General features: G+C 43.9%; 1 protein-coding gene across 1 annotated transcript in view; it reads right to left on the minus strand.

The window, feature by feature from the left end:
• Positions 1 to 27,566, minus strand: part of slc12a2 (solute carrier family 12 member 2) — an 83,963-nt gene that overhangs the window by 13,726 nt on the left and 42,671 nt on the right. Inside the window, exons 8-20 of the mRNA XM_079524867.1 lie at positions 27,357 to 27,484; positions 26,287 to 26,371; positions 25,035 to 25,213; positions 23,885 to 23,992; positions 23,430 to 23,553; positions 22,583 to 22,684; positions 19,193 to 19,348; positions 16,017 to 16,116; positions 10,699 to 10,810; positions 9,045 to 9,185; positions 8,203 to 8,309; positions 7,172 to 7,251; positions 5,870 to 6,013 (exon numbers count right to left, since the gene is read on the minus strand). Coding sequence (XP_079380993.1) covers positions 5,870 to 6,013; positions 7,172 to 7,251; positions 8,203 to 8,309; positions 9,045 to 9,185; positions 10,699 to 10,810; positions 16,017 to 16,116; positions 19,193 to 19,348; positions 22,583 to 22,684; positions 23,430 to 23,553; positions 23,885 to 23,992; positions 25,035 to 25,213; positions 26,287 to 26,371; positions 27,357 to 27,484 — 1,566 coding nt within the window. The remainder of the gene's footprint in view (positions 1 to 5,869; positions 6,014 to 7,171; positions 7,252 to 8,202; positions 8,310 to 9,044; positions 9,186 to 10,698; positions 10,811 to 16,016; positions 16,117 to 19,192; positions 19,349 to 22,582; positions 22,685 to 23,429; positions 23,554 to 23,884; positions 23,993 to 25,034; positions 25,214 to 26,286; positions 26,372 to 27,356; positions 27,485 to 27,566) is intronic.

A 27,566-nucleotide genomic window follows, 5' to 3' on the forward strand; every position in this document is an offset into this window, starting at 1 on the left:
TTTGTTCGGTGAGAGAAACCCCTTCTCCATCCACCTTTTAGACCTGATTCAAAACTCATCGTATGACAGTTGAGTGCCGAAAATACCTAGCATACAAGCCTCTTGTATACGTATGAGCAAGTCAAGACAAATGTATTTATATAGCACGTCTTACAAAACATTTACTTCACAATGAAAGTATTCACAATGTCAAAAAGACATTACAATGATTACTTTATTACAATAAAGAAACGGTACAATACAAAAGGAATGAGTAAACTACCCACTTCAAGCCTAGCTAAAAGCCTGTGAAAATATAGTTTTTTTTTAGTCTGACACGGTTTTAGCAGGCCTTCAGGTCTCAGGTTATGGTGCTCACTCTATGGAATTCTAGACCACCTGAACCTGATTTAGAGTTTATTCTGTGTTTAGAGGGATAACGTATCTGAAGATCAGTGCAGTCGGTACGGAGTGATGCATGTAGAAAGACACATAGAAAGGAGCCAAGCCGTTGGCTCGATAAACAAACAGTTCTTTGTTTCACTGGGAGACAGTGAAGGGAAGATAAAACAGGAGTGATGTGTTCAAACTTTTGGGGGTTTAAGTTTTAAAACTCTGGCAGCAGCATTCTGAACAAGCTGGAGTTTATGGAACACCTGCTTCGTCAATCCAGACACTGGGAATCAAAGCATGAAGCAGATTTTTTCAGAATCAAACTGTACATCAGGTATTTTCGGGGAGCGATAATTATGTTGTGTGATGGAGCGAAAATGATGCCGTACCTGAGACGCACTGTGATAAAGAAGAGGGTTTTATTTTACTCTGTTGTGGCATTCCTGTGTGAAAGAGGCTTATGGTTTGCTTAGACACACCAGTGATATATCTTTTCTGGCAAAACATAAATACAAATTAAAGAAATAAAATACAAATAGTAATTTGAGATTGTAGCATAGTTGGCTATTAAAAGAAATACATTATAGAAGCTCACAGCGTGTCACATCGTGCCGCGCTGCGATCTTGTACATCTACTATTTTTGGACATTTTAGAAAAATCTCGAAAGTGTTTAATTTAGAAGGCATTTGTAGGTCTTAATAAGTTAAAGGACAACTTTAGTTTTTTTAATTTTTTCATTCATATGATGTTTTAGGTTGAGAAAGTAAAAGATGTGTTGTTTTTTTAATTTGCTGCTTTCTTTCGTTTTAGTGATTTTAGCTATTCTTTACAGGGGGGGTGGGGGCATTCGAACATGGGGCTAAATCTGTATTTCTTTTTACAAACTTTTATAGTGATTTATTTTTTTATTTTTTACTATAGTCCTAGACCCCAGACAATTACATCTGGCCACAAATATCACAGGATCTACTGAATGTGAAAGGGGGTACTATAGGGGGTACAGTATAGCCATACTGTGTCGTACAGTAGGCTCACTATGTCAGTTTGTCACCTCCCCCTTCACATTCAATAGATCCTGTGATCTTTTGTGGCCAGATGTAATTTCCTGGGGTCTAGTAGGTCTATAGTAAATTAAAAAATATCGCTATAAAAACTAATATATATACATATTTAGCCCGATGTTGGAATGCCCCAACCCCCTGTAATTGTTTTTTAGCTAAAAAGAAAGAAAGCAGCAAATGGGGGAAAAAAAATTAATACTCATCTTTTACTTTCTCTAATAACCTAAAACATGAACCTTGGTTGAAAAAAACTAAAGTTGTCCTTTACGTCCATTATTATTGTTCATCTGCAAAATGCAATGAAACTGGCAATAGGCAGGCAATGCGAGAGAGGTTTTCTCTGAAATGGTTATGGCTAATTCAATCCGTCTACACAGAGTGTGGATTTGATCATTCAGATGAGATAATTGAGGAATGTTTCCAACAATCTATTTAACTTTGTAACTCTGAACTCCACTGACGTGCGTATTTTCTCATGGAAGCAAAACAAAAACACATTTAGAAGACCGTCAGCGTTATGGTCTCTGTTTCAGAAAAACAAGCGCTCAGAATTCTGAGATAAAAGGTCGGAATTGTGAGGACAAACAGAAGATATCATTTTGGAGGTCCTTGGCACGAAAAAGTCTGAGAACTACTGATTTAGAAGTATTTTTATTATTAATATTATTGTTGTTTTAGAATTGGCCTCAGGGTCCAAGTCATTGCAATGAGTTTGTTCAGTAACAGGGTTCTCTGCGTGTGTCTGTCTCCACTGCTTTGGTTTGAAAATTCTTTTTCAGGTGGGTTGCAATTTTTTTAAGGAATCCCACAAAGATTTTTTTTGAAATCAGCTTGTGTTCCGGTCCAGTTTCAATTTTGTTTGCTCATATATTCGTTTCATCATCAGTTCCCAAATCTCTCATCCTGCATGAGTTCTCTCTCCTGATTGGATAAAAATTGGTATCAATAAAGTAATTTATTTGGGGTTTACTAAAGAGATGGAGAGACAGGAGAGAGCACCGTTACCAAACAAACTAACACTCTATAGCACTGTTTCCCAAACACTGGGATCGATAAGAACACGGCTCGATAAGCCTGATCAATGAGGTGCTTGCAATCAATAAGAATTAACGAGCTCCATCCCTGGACGAGTAGACGGGACCCATTTGTGGGTCAGACACATTTTTATGGGTCACGAATAAATGTCCCTATATATTTAGTTTCCTACATTTTGTTTCTAATTATTATTATTATTAGGAATAAATTCAACGGTTTTTCATTTTTCAGTTCATGGAGAAATATAAGAAAAATTCTAATGAATTAGAAAACAAATGTTTAAGAAATAGTCAAAATAGGAGATCTACAAGCTCACCATGGCACAAAGCAACACGTTATGAGCTTGTGGATCTCCTAGTTTCACTAGTTTGGGTCCCGGCAAACATCAAATGTCTCTTTTGGGTCACTGGCTAAAAGGTTTGGGAATCAGTGCTCCTCAGCAGTGATTACCATCAGAACATACTGATATAAATATCACTTATTGTAAAAAAAAAAAAAAAAGAATACAGCTCTGCTCTGCAATCACTAAATAAAGAAGTGCAGTGGGTACAACAGCTTTCAGATAGGAAACCCATTATCAGGCTTAACATACCGGTAGTACACAAGTCATAGTTGGCTGCAATGCTCCATTGATTTCCCGATGTGTTTCACTGCTAAAACTATTGAAGACATAAGTTGTTGTTAACCATGTTTAAACCCTAATATGTTGTTGAGTCCCACAGGGGTCTATACAAAGCCCCCTATTTTGTCTTTATATAAAATCAAGCCAAAAAAAGCAAGACAACACGCATTATGAGCCATTTCAACCTAATGCTCGCCCCCAGAATATAGGGGGGTGCACTGCTAGGTTTTCAAGTTGTTACGCCATTAAACCACATTACACAAACGCTGTCGCCGCAATGTGTGGAAATTAAGATTCTCTTTTCCCACGTAATCTGTGGATTACCATTTGCCCCTGAGGCCAACAAATCCACTGCAACTACTGCCCTAGTTTAGGAGGTGAGATGTGTGCTTCAACAGTGGTGGAAAGTAACTAAGTACATTTACTTAAGTACTGTACTTACATACAATTGAGGTATTTGCACTTTACTTTACTTTACCAATACTTTTATTTCTACCACACATCTGGGATCTAAATCTTTTACTCCACTACATTTATTTGAAAACTTTAGTTACTAGTTACTTTGTAGATTTTGATTATTGATTATGATTATTACAAAACCACATCAGCCCTATATTTCGGCCATTTGAAAATAGCATGAGGTCAGTCCGTTGCTCTCCCCAGGTTGGCAGAGGGAGTGTAGCGCCCAGGATTACATTAGACAATTGACACTGGGTGAGCAGATAAGAGCTTTCCGCCCGACAGCGACAGAGTCACAGTGACACAATCCACTCCCCAGCTGACCGTGTGACCGCCTGGGAAACTGACCCGTGTTTATTTGTTGGCCGTTTTTGCGTGGTTAGTGCCGTACGTACATAAATTACTGCTTGTTGACTTCTACTGTCTTATAAGAGCACACACACACACACTCACACTCACACTCACACTCACACTCACACTCACTCCCCCCCCCCCCCCCCCCCAGTGGGACTATTTGGGTCACGGGTGACAAGAGGCGACTTCCTCTCGGGGCAGCTTGTGTTTGTGAGAGTGAGTGTGTGTATGCGTGCGTGCGTGCGTGCGTGCGTGCGTGCGTGCGTGCGTGCGTGCGTGCGTGCGTGCGTGCGTGCGTGCGTGTGAGAGTTGGAATAAGGGAAGCCATTGTTCTTGAAGGGTCTAAACAGCTTTCTCCTACCTGGAATATAGTGCTTAATAACATTACGAACCCAAACATCAAAATAAGTTGCTGTTGGTGCGTGACTACAAACTTCATTTGTGTCAGTAAATGAAAACCAAAATAGCTGGAGCAAATCATACAGACGATTGCTTGGCTAAGAGATCGCTTGGTATGCATCGTTATCGATACAGATTTGTTGTTGTAACCATCAAGCGTGTAACATCACTAGCCTACCACAAGGTGGCTTGTAAACAGTTTCTGCACATATTATGAAGGCTGCAATACACATCAGATGTTGTACTTAGGTAAAAGTACCAATATTGCAATATAGAAGTACTCCATTGCAAGTATAAGTCAGAAATTCAAAATGTACTTGAGTAAAAGTACAAAAGTATTGACATCAAAATGTACATAAAGTACAAAAAGTAAAAGTACTCATTACGCAGAATGTCCCGTTTCAAGTTTTTGAATGTATAATAATCTTTTGAAAATAGCAAAAGATCTACAAGCTCACAATGTGTCGCATTGTGACCCATTATATTTGCCTCTCAAATGTAGCGGAGTAGAAGTAAATGCACTGAAAATGGGAAATACCTCAAAATTGTATGTACAGTACTTTTCTTTTTTTTCTAATATTTTTTATCCCACGATTTTGTAACCCATTTTTCACCCCTGTCAATTATCTAATGTGATCCTGGGCTCTACACACCCTCCGGGAACCTAGTCCCCATATATGGGGGACATGGGGAGAGCAACGGACTTGAACTCATGCTTCCTTCATGCCTGAGTGTCCAAGTTGCTCCTTTACACCTGACGGGGGAGTTTCCCTGGTTGGACGTAGCGCGTGGAAGGAACACGTTATTCCAACCAGTTCCTTTCCCCTCCATCAGGCGCCCCGGCTGGCCAGGCGGAGGCAGTTTAGAGACCAGGATTACTGCATGTTTTTTGTGGGGGTATCTACCCTAGGGGACACGCCGACACGGGGAGAACATGCAAACCCCACACAGAAAGGCCCTTTCGCCAACCCCGCCTTGGGTATGGGCACTGATGACGCGGAGGAGTTAACACGCCGCCAGCACCCACAACGTCCCGAGCAGGAATCGAACCCAGGACCTTCTAGCTGTGAGGCGACAGCTCTACCAACTGTGCCACCGTGCCCCCGTAAGTACAGTACTTGAGTAACTGTATTTAGTTACTTTACACCACTGACTATCACAAATCCGGTGGACCCTAAACCAGTGAAGTAATCCACTCAATATCAGAGACCAGATTCTACAAATGTCTTCTAAATCATGTCAGTTTTCTGAAAAACACATGTTTCTATGTCAGTGGTGCTCAAACATTTTCATGTCAAGGAGGATGTATTTTACCGCTGACCCCCAACTAAAAATATTTTGTTCCAGGGACCCCCAGAAGCAAAGATGTCGGTAAAAAAACACATCACAAGGCGTCGTAATGGCAGATCACTTGGGTGCATGCTGGAAATAGCCGAATACAATCTCACAACACGTGTGAGCTTGTAGAGTCATTATAGCTTAGTTTTCAGTTAGTTTTTAGTTTGACATTTTTCGTCATAGTTTTATGAGGAAGTATTCTGTGGAGATGTGTTGATTGACGCTGACCTTTCTGAGTGGCAGGGCTGTTCTGGACGCTGGCGGCCTTGGACGAGGGCTTGGACGAGTCTCCGTCCGAGTCTTTGCTCATGTCGATGGAGACCACCACGTCCTTCATGCCCGACGACTTCTCCTGAGTCGACAGTATCTCATCTAGAGGACAGAGATCAAATCAAACTTTATTTATATAGCACATTTAAAAAAGAAGCTGTTGTACAGAGTTGAGACAAACGAAGCATCAACAGCGCCCAGACAAATATGTACATCATTAAAACACATAAGACGATCAAGTGCAATAAACACATTTGATGCTCAGGACGAGTATACTCGTTCTAAGGCGTTTCATATCGACATAAGAAAGCCTCGCTATGTTCCATTTTCAAAATCGGACCCGGTTGTTAGGCCCGGTTTCTAGGGCCCCGCACGCACCCATGCAGTTCTTTGTTTAAAATGTGCTTTTACTCAAGCACATTTTGGATTCCGGATTTCCGTAAGGAGCAGTTCTACAGTGCACGATTGATACTTTTAATTAAGTAAAACAATTGAGTAATTTATCCCACCACTGGAAGGCGATCTGCAGCGTTTTGGACCAGCTGCAGGTGCTTGAGAGAGATGTCTGGTTTATTATGACAGGTTTAGGCCGGTCACAATTATTACACGGTCCAATCGCCATATCGCAATTATTTGAGATAATGTCATGATTGTCATAATTGTTTCTTTTTTCAAAAACAAATGTGGAAATGCCAGCTGTACAAACTCAGCTTGTAGATCGGCTATTGGCATTATTATTTTTAACAAATAAATAAAATATGATCTATAGTGGCCATTGTACAACATTTATTTTGATATTTCAGTCATTTATTTGCATAATATTAAGTTATTTGTCATATCTGCCCTGTGCAACCTTTGTTATTGAAGCCTAAAAGCAGGAATGTCTTTTTTAAACCCCTGGACATGCGTTATGTGTCTGCTAATATCAGGTTATGAACAGGTTACAGTATGTCTGGTTATGTCTGCTCAAAACAAAGAGCTTGTGAAGTGCCGGCATAAAGTGGTGCCAAGCCGTCTTTACACACTCGACGAAACATTCCCAGGTTCATATTTAATATAGAATAAAACTCTCCTTGGTTTGCCCTCCCCAATTTGTGTCAACTACTGCATATCTCAGCTGCACAGTGAGCCGTTCTGCTCGTTTGATTCTGCTGCAAGGTCCCCGAAATAAACACTCGTGTGATGTTGTCCAATCTGCTGCAGCCAGAGACTAGAATGATGTGTGCGTGCGTGCGTGCGTGCGTGCGTGCGTACGCATACCTTGTCCCTGGATGTGTGACACGTCTAGGCCTTCTTTCAGCCGGAGAATCACAGCCCCGTACTGGAAGTCGAACGCATCACTGCAACGCACAACAAACACACACATCAACGTCTTGAGTGCGATTACAGGAAGACTGTTTGTGTATATTGAGTGTAAAAGTGCAAACAGCTGAGATCCGCTTGCCCTGGCGAGGAAGAAATGGTTACAGCCATGAATGTCAAATAAAGGACATCTTTTTTTCATCTTTACAACACTTACTATGAAGCTCATGTCTAGGATGCATAATACAACTAACTTAGTCATAGTGCATTATAATCTGCTTATATTTAAGAATAAGAACCCATACATATTAAATTAATGTTTTATAACAGATAACGTATATGGTCAAGGTCAAAATACTTCATAACTCAATGACATTTCTTTGCTCACAGTGCATTGTCAAATAAAGCCTCGTTTAAGTAAAAAGGGATATGTAATGTTGTTAATTTAGAGCTTAGCAGGCTGTCCATCCAACATGCGTGTACATGTGCTAAGCTAAAGGCCAGTTATTGGATTAGCAGTAATAACGAGGAGCACATTGCATGGAGTATTTAGTCATCATTTTAATGGAAGCGGACCTTCCAGCTTAATGCCATAATAATCCCACTGTACTCTGACCATCCAGAGCAGAGATCACATGATGACCAGACAGACTCAGGATTCTGTTCTATCTAACTTCAGTATTATATGCATCCCAGTACGTCAGCCTCATCAAGCCGCATTCACACTTTGTTGTGAGCGTCTAGATCAGTGATACTCAAACTCTGTTGACCACTTAAAAGGTCTAAATTGGTTCTTGTGTGACGTGAAGCAACAATAGCCAATCGACAAGCTCACAACATGTGGTGGTGCGGCTATTTTTGCCAATATATAATAATAATGGTAACAATGTTTTTGATAACATACAGTGGATGAAAGCAAGCTTTGAATTTGTGAAAAATGCTTCAAATGTTTGAACGTGGTGAAAAAGCTAATGGGTGTCGGTACTCACTGGACCATGTGACAGTAGGTCTCCACGTTCATCATGTCTCCGTCTCTCCAGTCGTTCTTGAAGCCCAGCACCAGAGTGTTGGGTCGGAGGCGACCCAGACCTGCAGCCTATAAGACACACACAACACTGTCATGATAGGCACCATATATCCATGCATCTTCACCCGCTTATCCGTAGTCGGGTCGCGGGGGCAACAGCTCCACAAGAGAGCTCCAGACTTCCCTCTCCAGAGTTAACTTCCTCCTGGGGGATGCCGAGGCGTTCCAAGGCCAGTGTGACGATGTAATCCCTACATCTGCAGCTTGGTCTGCCCCGGGGTCTCCTCCCAGTGGGACGTGCATCAAGGACCTCCCTAGGGAGATGCTCCAGAGGCATCCTAACCAGATGCCCGAACCACATAAGCTGGCTACTTTCAAGCAGCGACTCTACTCAGTCTCTCTCATGTGACTGAACTTCCCAGCCTATCTCTTGAATGCTTCAGTATTCATAAAAAAACCACGCAGAATTAAACACTTTCACTTAAAAAAAAAGAGAAGCTACAGTATGTTTGTGCAACGTTTTTGCACGACAATGTAAGGCGGGCATTCATTTTACAATAATAACAAAACAAAAACTTAAACCCATTAAAACCAGGAAAGCATCAATGTCATTTTAGATTTTTTGCATTGGCAATTCAGAAAGTAGCAGATCTACAAGCTCACACTTCCGCGGTTTTTGAAAAGTGGGAAACTACTGATTTAGAAGGCATTTGTATCAGCCTCAGTTCTTAATGGGATAAACCGCACACACACACAGCACGTGATGGCACCTTGTTCCACAGTGGTACCAGTGAGTTCTCTCACCTGTAGCAGGTACTGACTGCCTGCTCTCATGTCCTCAGCGAACACGGGCGTGTAGAAGGCCTTGGTCTCGTTCCTCAGCAGCCAGCGTTGGTAGCGGGACTGGTCGTTGGCCAGCTCTTTGAAGTTGGGCCGCCGGGAACACTGGGAGAAACGCACCCAGACGGAGAGAGAGAGCATGTGTCATGAATGTGTCACAGAATGTGTCACACTACACATTTCATTCCTGGCTGCAGGCGTGAACATCGACAGGTTCACGCTTGTCGCCACGGCGGCTGTCAGGCGTGCCTCACAGTACCGGCTAGCTCACCTCTCACTGAAAATCAATTGCGAAACCCCAAACGACACCAATGATTCCCCACAAAACTCCTTGTAACATTCAACTACTGTAGTGTACAGTCTGTCGCAGGCACACAATTGCAATTTCCAGATTTTCAACGTTTTTTGCGACTTGGCGTAAAGTGACACACACGCACACACACAACTTGGATGGAAACTAGCGCTTTCACATGCCAATGAAGCTCCTTTGAATTGAATCACTTGCGACGCAATGCAACGGGACATATCAGACCACTGCGGTAAAGCGGTTTCGTTGCGTCTTTTACACTTTTACAGCTGGTGAGTAGTCGTCTGGACTGTTCCTCCACATGGTGTAAACCTGGCCTAAGCCTGGATAATGTATCTCCATTAACAGAGCGTGATTCCATCAGCCTGGCATCGGGCCGTCTCTCCTTCCCAGAGCGAGAGTGTTAATGGAACACGCGACCTGCAGGGCAACTGAAACCAGCTCATACTTCTCTGAAGGCCTTTGTGTTCCACAGAACACCCCCCCCCCGGAACAGGAGGAGTGGTTGCACCCTCCCTCCCTCCCTGCGTTTCGGCCACTTTCGATGGAGGAATCTTGTAATGTAGCGATGGCTGCATGGCCTGGGCTGCACATGGTGTACATTTGAACACCCAGCCACCCCCCTCCCCATCAACAGCAAACTTCCTGGCAGTACAATTTACTCGCTTCAACACGCTCAAGAAATCACCATACCCCTAGGTGGGGTTGGCAAAAGAGACTTTCTGTGTGGAGTTTGCATGTTCTCCCCGTGTCCCCTAGGGTAGGTACCCTCACAAAAAACATGCAGTAGTCTCTAAACTGCCTCCCCCTGGTCAGCCAGGGAGCCTGATGGAGGGGAAAGGAACTGGTTGGAATAACGTGTTCCTTCCGCGCGTTACGTCCAAACGGAGAAACTCCCCCAGTCAGGTGAAAAGAAGCAGCTTGGACTCCTCATGCATAGAAGGAAACATGAGGTCAGCCCGTTGATTTAGTAGACTAAAATCGTATGATATTTAGTCAACTAAAACTAAACCAACACTAAGACATTTCAGATGACTATGATTAAAACTAAATTACATTTTTGTCAAAAAACTGACTAAAACTACATCAAAATGTGCGGCCAAAATCAACACTACCCAACAGCAATGATACCACAAATAGTCTCTTCCGGGGGTCTCCCTGGTATAAAACATTTACAGGTGAGGGTGGGTGTTCCACGGCCAAATAGATAATGTGGTGATCCTTGCTTAGCGTTTTTGCCTTGCGTTACGGTTGAGTCGCTCTGGATAAAATGCCTAAATGCCTGAACCTGTGAAACTGTCCGGTACTCACGGTGCGAACGTGCCCACAGATCAGCAGGCCGACGTTCTTGGTGAAGGAGTGGACCAGGTTGAGGAGAGCTGGACGGGCGTTGGGATATCCTGTCATCACCAGACACTGAGGCCTGCGAAACAAACAATGTTGGAAAGTTACTCAAAAATGACTATTACTTTTTTACACTTAGTGTCCAGGACGTGTCCACACGTCTTCATAATTACACCCGTAGGAGGCCCAGGACGTGTGGACACATCTTTAGGTCCTTTTTAAATGGTATAAAACGTGACCGCTAAAATGCATTTTGGACAGCGGCCGTTGCTAGGCAACGCCTTGCTCAGCGCTCCCGAACATGTTTTGCGTGCGTGTGAAGCCAATCACTTACTTGTTTACGGCCGACAAATCTTGCCATTATCTCTGAATCTAGGGCGCTCTCCACACTTTTGCTCATGTTCTGACCTAATTTCTGACTTAACCAAACAACTCGTTTGGAATATTAACGTTTCTAAAGTAAAGAGGTTTATTAGCGCAAGGTAGTAATGGAACATTTCACCTCCCGGTTTTGGGGGGAAATGGAAGGCGGGGCTTTTCAGAGTAAAACCTCCCTCATCTGCTGGGCAGGGCACTCTAGCGCCTTCATTTAGAAACATTCCGGGGCATAAAAAGTATTATTACTTTACGTACTACTCCCTGCCAAAAGTAACTAGTAATTTCTTAACTTTTTTTCCTTGCCCCCATTAATTGCATCTTTTGTCACAGGCCTGAAACCGTCCGGAACAAGTGGTTTTCAACCCTTTTTCATACCAAGGTCCATTATTTATTCGGCATTTGAACCACTTTTCTTTCTCTCCTGTGCTCACATGAGCAGCAGACGGTGGTTTCCTCCCATCCATCCTTCCTTCCTTGTGACTCACGTCTCGGGGAGGATATCAAAGCAGACTTAACAACAACGACCGGAGTAGCGCACATGAAAGCAACTATGTTAAGTAGAGCAGGATTTAAAAGCCAGCCTGCCTGCCAGCCCACCAACGCACACACACACACAGAAAACGCATAGGAAATATCCAAGACGACAAATTGCGCTCTTAATCTCTTAGCTGGCCCGTTGCCATGGGAAGCCTATTTCCCAAGATGTAGGGCTTTAATCCCAAACGCATCCAAACAGGGACGAGTTCCTTCCTGCACTAGTACTGTATGCTGCTTTGAGCATGTCCATTTAGTTTCTGCACTAGTAATGTATATTTTGGGCCCTATTTTCGTCAGTGCTAAACCACTTATCCCCAAACTTCTTTGCCGTTTTTACTATTTTGAAAAACCTTTCTGAATAGTTCAAATAGCAGATCTACAAGCTCACAACGAGTTGATGTAGATCGGCTAGTTGAACAATTTTAATATGAGTTTCAAAAATAGTAAAAAGGGAAAGAAGTTTAGGGATAAGGGGTTTAGCACTGACGAAAATAGGGCCCTTACAAGTTCCTGCACTAGTACTTACTGTACGCCGCTTTTAGCAGTATATTTGCAGTTATGTGACGTTATGTTTGCAGTCAGGCGGACACCTCGTTAAGGCCGTAGTTAAACTTTATACGTTTTCCCACCCGTAATGAAGTACTTTGTTGTACTGGTGTCACCGAAAATTAACAAATGTTGACGATCTCATTTGCAGATCCGTCTAATTTTGCTATTTTGAAAAAAACAAATTAAGTGACAGTTAAATTGTCTGTGGGTTTTTATAAATATTGAACCAATGAAAAGCATTAACAATTAAAATAATAACTACATTGGATCCATTGGAACACAGGTTTAACGAATATGAAGGACCGCAAAGGAGACAAGACTTGGTGCTTTCTTGGGTTTTTAAATCCTCTTAGCAGACCGCTAAGGTAGCCGCTTTTGTATATACAAGGTTTTCACCCGACAGTGACGATGTGTTGCTACTGAAGTAGACTTTTGTAAACAGGTGCTCTAGCCTTACACTTTCGGATGGAGTTCCGCGGCCAAATGCATATCATTTTGGGGGTCGTTGACCCAACGACTAAAACGCCACACGTCCCAAACTCTTCTCCCTTCTGGCTCCAAAACTATGGAGTGGAATGCACTTCCTATTACAATCAGAACTGCAGACTCACTCCCAATCTTCCGCCGTAGTCTGAAAACCCACCTCTTCAGACTCCATCTTGGCCCGTAGCACTTGTCCTAGCTCCCGATGACCTTACAGGCGTATGCAAAAGCTCAACTTATGTAACTTAGATAGCATTTTATATAGACATAGCACTATATAGCAGGGGTTCCCAAACCTTTTTGGCCCAGGTACCCCTTGGGGGGGGGGATTTTTTTTCCAGGTACCACCTCATCCTTGCAACACCGATAAGCATATTTGCAACCTTTATTTGTATTAAAACTTTTCAATCAAAGTTACAACACATTTAAGATTCTATCTTAGAATAGATGTAGACCTATTTGACAGTAAACGCATTTAAGATTCCATCTTAGAATAGATGTAGACCTATTTGACAGTGCAGAAACATAATTGCCTTCCTTGATGCATCAATTAAGAGTCAACGACCATCAGCTGGTCACAGTCACAGACACTCAGCATCTGCAGCACTCTTAACTGAAAGTGACTGCATGGAGTCCGTTTCATTTCTATCCAAATTCTATCCGAATTATTTCGCGGACCCCTGGACCCACTTTGGGAACCACTATTATATAGATTCCCACTGTTACGTTCTTAGCTTACGTATGATTCATGATAAAACTATTTTTATGTATATGATGTATTGCCATGTTTTTGTTCTTGTTTAATGTAAAGAAGTTTGGGAACGATTTAGAAAGCATTTGTAGAACCGGCCTCGGGTCTTAATGGGTTAAGCAAATGGAGCATGTGTTCCATTGCTATAAAATCAGACTTACAACTTTAATCCATGTGCTCATGTTTGCAAACAGGACTAGAGCTGTGCTTAGTTAGTTGACACAGCAGGCACTATAAAAACTGTCATTAAGTTATCTCTCCCTCTCTCGCTCTCATAGTAAGTATATACAGTACAGACAAATCTTGGCAAACATCTGGCACTATCAGTGGAGGAAAAAGTACTCTGATTCTTTACTTAAAAGTATCAATACTGCAATGTAGAAATAATGTCTAGTAAAATGAAGTACAAATCTGAGAAATTCCATGACTTATAAAACCAATGTAGGTCGGCTATTTTCACTAGCTTGGGTCCTAGGGAGACGTCACATTTCTCTTTTGAATCGAGCTAAAACGTTTGGTAACCACTGTGTTAACCCATTAACCCATTCAGGCCTGACGTCGACATTTTTAAAATAAAGTTTTCTAAATCATGACAATTTTCGGAAAGATTTGAGGCACATTTTAACGATTTTTCAAAAATAGCAGACCTACAAGTTCGTAGCGCGCCACTCGGTGGCGCGCTATGAGCTTGTAGATCTGCTATTTTTCAATAGCTAAATTATAACATAATGTTTAAAACACCAAAAGGGGTTCCCGCCCCAAAATGGGTTAATGGTTAATGTGGTTAAACGCTAACGTGACATGGATGCGTTCCAGGTCTCAATGGATTAAGACACGCTCTAAATCACTAGTTCTCACACTTCCAAGATCTTTCCAACAATGTTCAAGATGTACAAGCTCGCAGCGCACTGTGAGCTTGTACATCTGCTATTTTTTGAATAGCTAAAATGACACGAACGCTTTCCCGGTATTAATGGTTTAAATGGTTAACAACTGCAACACAGATTATGTCTTTAATAGATTTTGCAGCCAACTACCGACTTCCACAATGTTAAGCCTAATAATGGGTTTCCGATCCGAAAGCTGTACTTCTTTATTTAGTAATCACAGAGCAGAGAAGGATTTTATTTTCACAGACTTACTGCTTTCCGGGATTCAGCGATTAATCATTTTTGCTTGTTAAAATAAAGTGTTAAACAGCTCTATATTCTGATGGTAATCATTGCTATAGTGTTTGTTCAGTAACAGTGTTGCTATAGAGTGTTTGTTCAGTAACGGTGTTAACTAGAAATGCACTCTGTCGAGATACCAACTTGCGCCTTGCACTGTGACACTTGTGCGCAAGCAGAGTGTGCTGGTACGACGAGTCGTAAAGCTCTCTGCTGCTGTCTGGGTACGACTGCTGCTCTGAGTCCCTATAGAGCTCTCTGTCTGGGTACGACTGCGGATCTGAGTCCCTATAGAGCTCTCTGTCTGGGTATGACTGCTGGTCTGAGTCCTAGAGCTCTCTTCTGTCTGTCTGGGTACGACTGCTGCTCCGAGTCCTAGAGCTCTCCGTCTGGGTACGACTGCGGATCTGAGTCCTAGAGCTCTCTGTCTGGGTACGACTGCTGCTCTGAGTCCTAGAGCTCTCTGCTGTCTGGGTACAACTGCTGCTCTGAGTCCTAGAGCTCTCTGCTGTCTGGGTACAACTGCTGCTCCGAGTCCTAGAGCTCTCTGCTGTCTGGGTACAACTGCTGCTCCGAGTCCTAGAGCTCTCTGCTGTCTGGGTACAACTGCTGCTCCGAGTCCTAGAGCTCTCTGCTGTCTGGGTACAACTGCTGCTCTGAGTCCTAGAGCTCTCTGCTGTCTGGGTACAACTGCTGCTCCGAGTCCTAGAGCTCTCTGCTGTCTGGGTACAACTGCTGCTCCGAGTCCTAGAGCTCTCTGCTGTCTGGGTACAACTGCTGCTCCGAGTCCTAGAGCTCTCTGCTATTCTAAAGACCCTTTAGACTCGTTATTGACCTTATACCAACCTTGAAACGTACCTTAGTTACGTCACCAAGAATGGTGGTCCCATATTGGCTGTTGGACACGCACACACCCCAACACACACCCAGCCGATCGCAGTACTTGCGTGCTCTGCTTGTGCAAGTAAATAGATCTACATTCTGATGGCAATCATTGCTATAATGTTTGTTCAGTAACAGTCTCCCCCGTCTCCCCAGCCCAGGGGAAAAGGACGGGACCAAGTACAAAGGTATGAGGGGACCCCGGTGGATATAGTAGAAGTATAGTATAATAAGTCAGTTAATCCATTTTGGGCGGGAACCCCTGTTTGGTGTTAGCATTATGTTATGCTTTAGCTATTGAAAAATAGCAGATCTACAAGCTCATAGCGCGCCACCGAGTGGCGCGCTACGAGCTTGTAGGTCTGCTATTTTTGAAAAATCGAAGAACCACTGACATAGAAACATAGCTTTTTCAGAAAACTGTCAGGATGTAGAAGACATTTTTAGAATCTGATCTCAGGTCAAAATGGGTTAATGAAACATCGGTGGCCCTCCGAGTGGCGAAAAGGAAGAGAAGAAAGTTGCATGATTTTCACCTGAAGTTCTTGATGTGATCCTCCACGCCGCTGAGGTGCAGCGTGTGAGTCAGCGCCTGGTGGTAGGTCAGAGCCTGGGTGGACGAGCCCCAGTTCACATCTGGAGGGATGGGGGAGAGAGGGAGAGAGAGAGAAGAGACAGTGTGTGAGTCAGCGCCTGGTGGTAGGTCAGAGCCTGGGTGGACGAGCCCCAGTTCACATCTGGAGGGATGGGGGAGAGAGGGAGAGAGAAGAGACAGTGTGTGAGTCAGCGCCTGGTGGTAGGTCAGAGCCTGGGTGGACGAGCCCCAGTTCACATCTGGAGGGATGGGGGAGAGAGGGAGAGAGAGAGAGAGACAGTGTGTGAGTCAGCGCCTGGTGGTAGGTCAGAGCCTGGGTGGACGAGCCCCAGTTCACATCTGGAGGGATGGGGGAGAGAGGGAGAGAGAGAGACACAGAGTGTGAGTCAGCGCCTGGTGGTAGGTCAGAGCCTGGGTGGACGAGCCCCAGTTCACATCTGGAGGGATGGGGGAGAGAGGGAGAGAGAGAGAGAGAGAGGAGACACTGTGTGAGTCAGCGCCTGGTGGTAGGTCAGAGCCTGGGTGGACGAGCCCCAGTTCACATCTGGAGGGATGGGGGAGAGAGGGAGAGAGAAGAGACAGTGTGTGAGTCAGCGCCTGGTGGTAGGTCAGAGCCTGGGTGGACGAGCCCCAGTTCACATCTGGAGGGATGGGGGAGAGAGGGAGAGAGAGAGGAGACACAGAGTGTGAGTCAGCGCCTGGTGGTAGGTCAGCGCCTGGGTGGACGAGCCCCAGTTCACATCTGGAGGGATGGGGGAGAGAGGGAGAGAGAGAGAGAGGAGACAGTGTGTGAGTCAGCGCCTGGTGGTAGGTCAGAGCCTGGGTGGACGAGCCCCAGTTCACATCTGGAGGGATGGGGGAGAGAGGGAGAGAGAAGAGACAGTGTGTGAGTCAGCGCCTGGTGGTAGGTCAGAGCCTGGGTGGACGAGCCCCAGTTAACATCTGGAGGGATGGGGGAGAGAGGGAGAGAGAGAGAAGAGACAGTGTGTGAGTCAGCGCCTGGTGGTAGGTCAGAGCCTGGGTGGACGAGCCCCAGTTAACATCTGGAGGGATGGGGGGGAGAGGGAGAGAGAGAGAGAGACAGTGTGTGAGTCAGAGCCTGGTGGTAGGTCAGAGCCTGGGTGGACGAGCCCCAGTTAACATCTGGAGGGATGGGGGAGAGAGGGAGAGAGAGAGAAGAGACAGTGTGTGAGTCAGCGCCTGGTGGTAGGTCAGAGCCTGGGTGGACGAGCCCCAGTTAACATCTGGAGGGATGGGGGAGAGAGGGAGAGAGAGAGAAGAGACAGTGTGTGAGTCAGCGCCTGGTGGTAGGTCAGAGCCTGGGTGGACGAGCCCCAGTTAACATCTGGAGGGATGGGGGAGAGAGGGAGAGAGAGAGAGGAGACAGTGTGTGAGTCAGTGCCTGGTGGTAGGTCAGAGCCTGGGTGGACGAGCCCCAGTTAACATCTGGAGGGATGGGGGAGAGAGGGAGAGAGAGAGAAGAGACAGTGTGTGAGTCAGCGCCTGGTGGTAGGTCAGAGCCTGGGTGGACGAGCCCCAGTTCACATCTGGAGGGAGAGAGAGAGAGAGAGAGAGAGAAGAGACAGTGTGTGAGTCAGCGCCTGGTGGTAGGTCAGAGCCTGGGTGGACGAGCCCCAGTTAACATCTGGAGGGATGGGGGAGAGAGGGAGAGAGAGACAGTGTGTGAGTCAGCGCCTGGTGGTAGGTCAGAGCCTGGGTGGACGAGCCCCAGTTCACATCTGGAGGGATGGGGGAGAGAGAGAGAGAGAGAGAGGAGACACAGAGTGTGAGTCACCCATGTTGGGTCAGCTGCAATGTGTTGCGCACGCGTGTGTGTGTGTGTGTGTGTGTGTGTGTAGCTGCATGTCAAACTGAGCACGTCTGAAGCGCTATACAGGGGGCGAGTTTTTTATTCCTATGATGGGAGGGAATTTGGAGCGCTGTGATTGGTTGTCAGTGGAGTAGGAAGCGCTGGGCTGTGTTTTGGACTGCACACAAGTGTTTATGCCTACTAGTACTCTATGACTAGTACTAACCCTATCTCTAACTCTAACCTAAACATAACCGCAAGCAGGGGAGCAACGCACCCCTCACCAACCTTAATCCAAAAACTATTAACGTACCCCTCACCAACCTTAATCCAAAAACTATTAACGTACCCCTCACCAACCTTAATCCAAAAACTATTAACGTACCCCTCACCAACCTTAATCCAAAAACTATTTAAAAATACGCGGTAGTAAAAGAGTGGTAAAACGAGCGCTCCTAAACCTGAGCTATCCTAGGAATAAAAAACTAGCATACAGGGAGATGTGTTTTCCTCCCCTCAGTGTTGTTCTAGTCTCCTTAGGGTCAGAGTGCACGTGAGTTCTAGTCTGCTCAGGGTCAGGGTGCACGTGCGTTCGTGAGTGTGTGTGTGTGGGTGGCCTGCACGCCCGCTCAGATGTGCCAGTGTGTTTGTCACGGCAGGGGTGGGAAAGGTCAAGTGGCGTGCTGCCTGGGACAGAGGACATATCATTGTGGGAACACGTTATTCCAACCAGTTCCTTTCCTCTCCATCAGGCGCCCTGGCTGGCCAGGGGGAGTCAGTTTAGAGACCAGGATTACTGCATGTTTTTTTTAGGGTACCTACCCTAGGGGACACGGGGAGAACATGCAAACTCCACACAGAAAATCCCTTTCGCCAACCCGACCTAGGGTTATGGGCACTGATGACGCGGAGGAGAGAACACGCCCTCAGCGTCCCCAACGGGAATTGAACACAGGACCTTCTAGCTGTGAGGCGACAGCGCTACCGACTGCGCCACCTCAAGTTAAAAAAGGGCACCTTGTGCAGCGCGTGGAACCGGCCGGTTGCCTTAATCCATTTTGGGCGGGAACCCCTTTTGGTGTTAGCATTATGTTATGCTTTAGCTATTGAAAAATAGCAGATCTACAAGCTCATAGCGCGCCACCGAGTGGCGCGCTATGAGCTTGTAGGTCTGCTATTTTTGAAAAATCAAAAAAAAAAAGAGAAAAGTTTTTTTTTTTTCAAAAGGGCACATTGCCAAAAGGGCAGGGGGTGCTCTAGCACCCCCTAGTGTCTATCTGTGCACGCCACTGGTGCCAGGGCCTTACCGGGCTTCTTGTAGCTGACGTAGATGTAGAGACCCAGCACGATGCCGTTGGTGAGCAGGGCGGCCCACCAGTTGATGACGAACATGACCACGCAGCAGAGCACCGCCCCCGCCAGGGACACCCACATGTTGTACCACTTGAAGCTGGGCCGCCATCCTGTAACAAGGGTTACCATGGTTACCACCACAAAGAGGTTAAAAACATCATGCCTGCGTCTGCCGTGTCAACACCAATATCGTGGTAAATTTGACCAAAAAAAACAAAACAAAAACGACGAAAGCCGTTTTTAATCTCTGCTGAAAATGCAATGCGCTCATGTAAAAACGCACAAATGGCCCAATAGTTCACGTCCACAGAATAGACGTGCAGCTCCTCGTTGGCGTTTCCAGCATAGTGTTTTTCTCCTGTGCTCAGGAGAAGAAACGTTTCGATGGACACCCGTATCGGTCACGGAAACCAATAACAAGTTTGAGGAACAAAAGGAAACCACATTGGTGTTCCCCCTCAAAAAAACAGAAAAATAAAATAAAGAAAAACAAATCATACAATACAACCTGCCTAAACTCTAAATTGAATTGTCTGTGCCTAGTATCCCAAACACTGATAACAGCGACTAAACAAAGAAAGAACATTTTAGATTTTAGATTTAAGTGTTTGCCATTAAAAAAATAGCAGATATACAAGCTCACTGTGAGCTTTCACATCTGCTATTTTTGACAATTTTTTTGGTATTGAAAGTGTTGAATGTTTCAACACAAATCTTCTCGTCTGGGGGTCTCTGGCACATTATAAAACTAAATGCATCCAGTGCCTGGCATCTCAAACGCTGAAAATTCTTCAAAAGCAAAAAAGAAAAACGAACAAAAAACATTACCAATAATAATAATAAACAGTTGTAAGTGATGTTACTGAATATTTTAGGATATTAAAATAACGCAGCATATTAAAAGGGCGTATGGATATGAGCATTGATTAAAGAAGAGTTAACCAAGTTAAGAGACGTCCGGTATGCTTCTAGCTGCTCGGGTGGAATCACAGCATCTAAAAACTAGTGGGGTTTTAGTAACATGATGAACAAGTTGGACTGTTACACAATGGTACACTCTAGAACAAGCCACAGACACAAATGGTACATCACACAAAGGTCAACTCGTTGACTGCCATTGTCGAGTATACCCGTCATTTCAATCCAAGGCACACGCCGCCATTGACGAGTGACTGGTCATGTGGAGTTCTCAGTGGTTTACGGTAGAGTGCGCTCTTCTGAAACCATGAATGACCTCGAGTGACGAAGACTGCATCCAGACATTTGAGTGAATGGATGCTTTTTTTTGCCCACCCCTAGTACCATTTGTGTCTGTGTGTTTACATTAAACTGCCTGGAGGGAAAGCAGAATCGGCGTGGAGGATTTTTTATTTATTTTGTACCTGGTGTTCTTCAAGAGCTTTGGTGTCAAGGGAGAAAACACACACACACACACACACACACACACATGCACGCACGCACGAACACACACACACACACACAGTGTGCACACACACTGTGCACACACACACACACACACACACACACACACACACACACACACACACACCTCTTTAAATCATTTCGACAGTTCTACACAGGGATGTCCGATATTATTGGCCGATATTTGCATAACAATTGTTTTTTATTAATTTCTCCCGAATTTATAATAATGTTTATTTTTATTTGGAAAACAATAAAATTAGGCAGAATGTGTTAATTCCACGACCGCATGTATCGGTTTATATCTGAAATTTGGACAATATCGGGATCTGCACAAAAATCAATAACGGACACCCCTACATGGCGGCTAGCTGTTCAAACCATAGTGGTGCAGAAATGTAACAATGAATGGTGTGTTTGCCATTTGTCAGTTTCCTAAGACAGGTCTGCAAAGGAGAAGAAAAATAATGAATAGAGACGCCGTCCATGGCCGGCTTCCCCGGGGTCAGTTGGAAAGCCCGGCCAAACCAGAGATGGAGGGGAGGCTTCCTACAACTAGAGACAGCATGGTGGACTGGAACATATCTTTGCTGTCGGGCTGAAACCTCTTATCTCCATAGTTTTACTTTTGGTGTTTTTTTAATAAACTACTACTTGATCATACTGTCTACAGCGTCACATGGAAGCATCAAAAAGTAGCAGATCTACAAGCTCGAAGTGTGGTGCAAAGCGACGTGTTTTGAGCTTGTGGACCTGCCACTTTTGCCATTTTTGAATCCTGAAAAGTAACTGTTTTGCACATATGAGGTTTCCACCCGACAGAGACGATGTATGGCAATCATAATGCTAAAAGTAGACCCATGACAATACATCAGATTGATTGATATATCCATTTTTAAACTGATCAACAGTTATTGTTTTGCGAATTATAACAAGTTCTCTGTTGTACAATGAACACTAAAGCCCAAACCACACCAAAGGGTCGGGTTGGGACAAAATGTTTTTTAAGGTAGACCACACCAATGCAACTCATTGCAACTCAATGAGTTGCATTGGTGTGGTTTACCTTCAAAAAACATTTTGTCCCAACACGACCCTTTGGTGTGGTTTGGGCTTAAGACTGCACAATATTAGAAAAGCATGCCGTATTCGAAACGTCGTTGAATACCTTAATAACGATAAGTACAACAATATATAGTTTTAATGTTTAGGTTAAGTTTAGCAAACTAAAGATATTAATTCAATATGTAAGACAAATATCTAGCCTAACAAAAGGCAATATAATGCTTTTGAACTTTGACTTTCAGTTGCATTATTGCACATAGCCTAAATCCAATAATAATATTAGGCCTGCTGCCATTCAGGATGGAAAATGAAATTGTCCTTTTGGATTTGAGGAGGAACATAGGTTCATGAGGAAGTAGTTTCATGAGGAAACTGAAGTTGGAACTACTTGATAAAAACAGAAAACGTTAATTTGAGAGGTGCGGAGAGGAGCAGCTGTGCTCAACTTGATTTATACTTCCATCTCCACTCTCCACTCCAGTGCTTTGTAGTAAATCTACAAGCAACACTGAGCTTGTAGATCAGCTATTTGTAGCATGCGACAGCGTTCGTACGACAATCAGGCTTTTATCCGTGAATACAAATAACGTCTTACACCAGGGCTCCACCGGACGCGTTGCGTCTCCGTCGCGTGCGTCAAAAAACGCACCGGTTAAATTTTAATGCACGCGTTAATGTCACGCAACGCGGGCAGTGGAGCCACCCTTCATTGATTAAAAAGGGAACATTCCCTGACGGTGACCGAGACGCGACGTTGACGCGCCCGGTGGAGCCCCGGCGTTAGAGCTAACAGTCAGTACTTTAATGTACATCGTTTTCAAAAGATAAGAGTGAAATGCGTGTCGTTTGATTTTTACCTGGCGAGTTGGCCAGGGAGGCGTGGAATACGGAGAAGTTGATCAAAGCGTAGGAGGCCAGGAAGAAGTTGGAAATGATGGGAGCGATTATGTTCAGCTCCGCTGAAAGAAAGAAAGACATTCACGATTAAGCCTCCACACCTCACACTGTAAAAACTCCTTTTACACAGCAAGTATTGGATCTATTTCAGCACATCTACAAGCTCTCAAAACCATCGCACTGCAATGAGTTCAGAGCTTGTAGTTCCATAAAAGATTTGAACCGTTTCTGGAACCGGTGTTGTCACACTTGTCAGCGCTGGTCCGTGGACCTATCTGCTATACAATTACAATACCAGTGCTTCTCAAACGCTTGAATTTCAACTTGGAACTTGGAGTGTTTTTAAATATTTAGGAATAGTTACGTTTAATTAGTTATTGGTTTTACGATTACAGTTCCTTAACAATTCCCTATAACGATCCGATTCCTTAAGAATCACAACCCTAGTTGGTTAATCATTTTAACCCATTGAGACCTGGAACGCATCCATGTCACGTTAGCGTTTAACCACAAACCCCTTTTGGTGTTTTAAACATTATGTTATAATTTAGCTATTGAAAAATAGCAGATCTACAAGCTCATAGCGCGCCACCGAGTGGCGCGCTATGAACTTGTAGGTCTGCCATTTTTGAAAAATCGTTAAAATGTGCCTCAAATCTTTCCGAAAATTGTCATGATTTAGAAAACTTTTTTTTTTAATTTTGACGTCAGGCCTGAATGGGTTAAATGATGCCAGTTGTCCAGAACGCGACAAAGGGTTGAAAAGCAGCGTCTTAGTGCAGAGGAGCGGTGAAGCTGCTCCCGTACCAATGAGGATGAAGGCCAGGGCGATGCAGAAGGTCAGGATGTATCCTCGGAGAGGCTCGTTGTTCTTGCCGTAGCCTTTGGCGAACATGCCCAGACCTGGGTAGATGTTGTCTTTACACAGAGCCTACAGCAAATGAAAAAACAAACACAAAAAAATAGTTAAAAGAATATTGTGTACATACATTCATTTTAGTAGTCTTTTTGACAGCTCTGCCACCATCACAATGTCTGTCTAACACAAAAAAGACCAAGTAAATATAGAGGTTGACGAAAAACCCATGTGGAATGATTATGGTATACCAAGATTATATAAAGTTCCACAGTATGAATTTTATTAAACTCTATTGTACAAAATGTAATTAAAATAAAAAAAAGGGTCCACCACAAGCCAGCATGGTGATGACCCCGGCAGTGCATACGTAGAGTTTCAGAAGTGGAACAACGACAGGACGTACCTGGAAAACCTTGGGAGCGCTGACCAGCGATGCCAACGCCGACGACAGCGTGGCCGAGAAGATTCCTGCAGTGATGATGGGGCCGAACCCAGACACCAGGCTCATCACCTAGGCAAGGCAAGTACATTTATATTGCACCTTTCATACACAAGGCAATTCAAAGTGCTTTACAGAATAACAAATACAAAGTGTAACAATGCACTTTAAATATGAATAGAGAATATAATAGATACAATTAAAATAAGATAAAGGAGCATATTAATTAGAACAAATACTCCCACCTTTGATAAAAGGAATAAAAAGTGACAGCACAGCTCATTTAAAGGGACATTTCACCCTTTTTGCAAAAAAAAGAAATATGTTAATGACGTTTAGAAGAGAAAAGAAAGAAAACTTTCCTGGGGGTATTTATGCGTGTAATATGTGGTTTTAGATTTTAGCAGTGAGCCCAGTGTCTCTGATGTCATCGACACTGGGCTCACTGCTAAAATATCTCAAACCACATATTACACACATAAAGACCCCCAGGAAAGTGTTCTAAATCTTCTAAATGTCATTAACATATATTCTTTTGCAAAAAGGTTGAAGTGTCCCTTTAAAGCCCAGGCAAGCCTAGACATAGCCTGGAGTAAGCAATGATAAATAAATATGATTTTGGACTTAAAAGCAGCTATAGTTGGGTATTTCCTAATGTAACCTGGAATGTTGTTTCAGGTTTTGGTGCATAGTAGTGAAATGCCGCTTCACCATGTTTTGTTCCAACTATGGGGTGTACAATTAGTAGATCAGTCACCGATGACCATCTCAAGGGTTCTGAGATGTAGCTGGGCCCAGAGCCCGAAAATTTTAAATCAATTCTCTGGGAGACTGGTAGCCAATGTAAGGCTTTTAAGACTGGTGTAATATGGTCATATTTTCTAGTTTTCGGGTTGTCAGGACTCTGGCAGCAGCATGCTGAATCAGTTGGAATTGTCGAAGAGCTTTGCTTGAGATGAATGGATGACGACGAGGTCCACAACCACGGGCGGGACTTGACAAAGGGTCAATTCCAACACAAGCACACATTGATATTTTAATGCATTCATAGACCAACGCTAACAGGATCGTTCTAATATTCACGCCCGTCTGGCCTGCATTGCGATCCCCATACCTGGAAGTCGTTCTGTAGTCCGTGCTTGCATTCTGAAAGCCCAGAATCCTTGGCGAAGTTCAGACAGGAGGAGAAGTCATAGCCGAACTTGCAGGCGGCCTCGCTGCAGTTGGCCATGAACTGTCCGCTGAGAGTCTCGTTCAGGTCCACGCCCGTGGCGTCTCTCACGATACACGAGCCTGAGTCGACCGAAAAGAAAAAAAAAAGAAATGTGATTTTTTTTTAATTGTCAAATTAAAACAAAATAAAAAAAATTATCCTGTATAGTTTTAGCCTATTTAGACCTGAAGCCGATTCTAAAAACACCTTCTAAAACCTAACCTAAGGTTTCTGAAAACATTCAAATTCTTATTTAAAAAATGTAAAAACAACACCACTGGCTGGCTGCAGCTATAGTTATACTACTCAGTGTGAATCAGAAAGGCCCTATAGGCTGCTCAACAGTGTGTGACCTGATTGGGGCCGAATGCGACCCCAATCAGGTGCAGAAGTCAATGGGTCGTACCCCAAACAGACAGACAGATATACACACACAGCCAGTCATTGGAGCGGTTAGGCACCGCTCAAAAAAAAATTATGATGTTGTACATGTATAGCAACAACTAATGAGACACAGAGGTAGCTCCCGGATTGAAAGGTATAACAATGTATAGGTTACACCGGGTCTAAATAGGTTGCTGATGGGAGAAAAACGCTAGGAACTGTACATTTTTCTAGACTAGAGTTCATGCTTGGTCTACTCTGCTTATTCCGATCTTGCACATTTAAGTTGCTCTGGATATGAATGTCTGCTAAATGCCCAATTGAGAAGCATGCAGTGCGACCGACCGTGTTACCTGTAGAGACTGAGAAGCATGCGCATTGAATAAAGCTAAATAAAATCACATGAGTGAAAGTTTAACAATGTTATCATTCTAAACCTGCTGTTCTACATAGAGCCAACCGGTTGAAGAAATAATACAGTTTGAGGCTTTAAGCTTTGCTTTTATGACATAATTTGTGTATATGAAAGATGCTTCTGAACATGTATTCTATTGATAGTTTAACAACTTCAAATACCTATTAATCTTAAAATAACTAATGACAGAAAATAGCCGACCAACAAGCTCACAACACGTCGCACTGCAACGTGTTGTGAGCTTGTAGATCGTCTATTTTCGCTGCGCAACATGCTGGCTTCTATGGAATCCAAATGACAGTTGTGACGACTGAGAACTTTAATCCATGCGTGCAGTACGACAGACAGTGTTACCTGTAGAGACGGCCACTCCCAGGTAGACGATACCAGTGACCAAGATGGCCAGGAGGGTTCCTCTGGGAATCGCCAGCTGTGGGTCCTGCAGGTGCAAATAATACAAACATCAACCACGTCATTATGAGTCATTATTATTATTAGTTCTTGTTAATCCATTGAGACCTGGAACGCATCCATGTCACGTTAGCGTTTAACCACATTAACCATTAACCCATTTTGGGCGGGAACCCCTTTTGGTGTTTTAAACATTATGTTATAATTTAGCTATTGAAAAATAGCAGATCTACAAGCTCATAGCGCGCCACCGAGTGGCGCGCTATGAACTTGTAGATCTGCTATTTTTGAAAAATGGTTAAAATGTGCCTCAAATCTTTCCGAAAATTGTCATGATTTTTTTAATTTCGACGTCAGGCCTGAATGGGTTAACCCATTCAGATGTAATACTTTCCCCCTGAGATACAGTATGTCATGCGGAAAACTTGAGCAACTTGAAAGCAAAACAGAAATGTGATTTTTATTCCACGACAAAAACACAATTAAATCATTAATGGCAATTTTTATAACACAGGTAGTTTTGAGGAAGCAGTCTGATTGGTTGAAATAGCCCTCTACGTGACTACCCGTGCTTCAAACGAGCATCACCGCACACCTAATCAAAACATAAAAAAACAGCTGTGCTGGGAAGGCTACTAGCTAAGCTAGGTGTTCACGTGGAACATGTTCGGCCGTAGTGGCTACATCTGTCATTACATTTTTTTAATATATCGAATATCTATCTATAATGAAATTGAGTTGACTTTTTTTTTTTTTAAGGGTAACTGTTGTACAATCACAATATTACACTCGAGGCTGTACCGTCATCTATGGCACTTCTGTGCTGCCTACGAAACCCGCATGGGCTCGTTCCGGCAGCAACGCAGGCATGCCATTAATCACGATAACGTGAACCCTCTCGTGAAATATTGCGTAACTATTTGTTAATTGTCAAGTACAATGTCATGATCACGACAGCGTATACACCAACAAAGATCTAGGAATGAACATAACGGCGGTGCCGGTCTACTTACAGCCAGGTCTCCAGAGATGTTGGCCCCTGCCAGGATGCCAGTGGCAGCGGGGAAGAAGATGGCGAACACCGAGAAGAACGTCTCCGAACCTCGGAAGTCCGGACCCATGTTCTCCCACATGATGGTACCTGGAAACAAGCCAGCAAAAAGGGTGTGATGATTATTAGATCCATGTTCTCTCACACGATGGAACCATAGAGTTATAAAGGA

The sequence above is a fragment of the Electrona antarctica genome (genome assembly GCF_951216825.1).
Source record: "Electrona antarctica genome assembly, chromosome: 16".
In the NCBI taxonomy this organism is placed as follows: domain Eukaryota; kingdom Metazoa; phylum Chordata; class Actinopteri; order Myctophiformes; family Myctophidae; genus Electrona; species Electrona antarctica.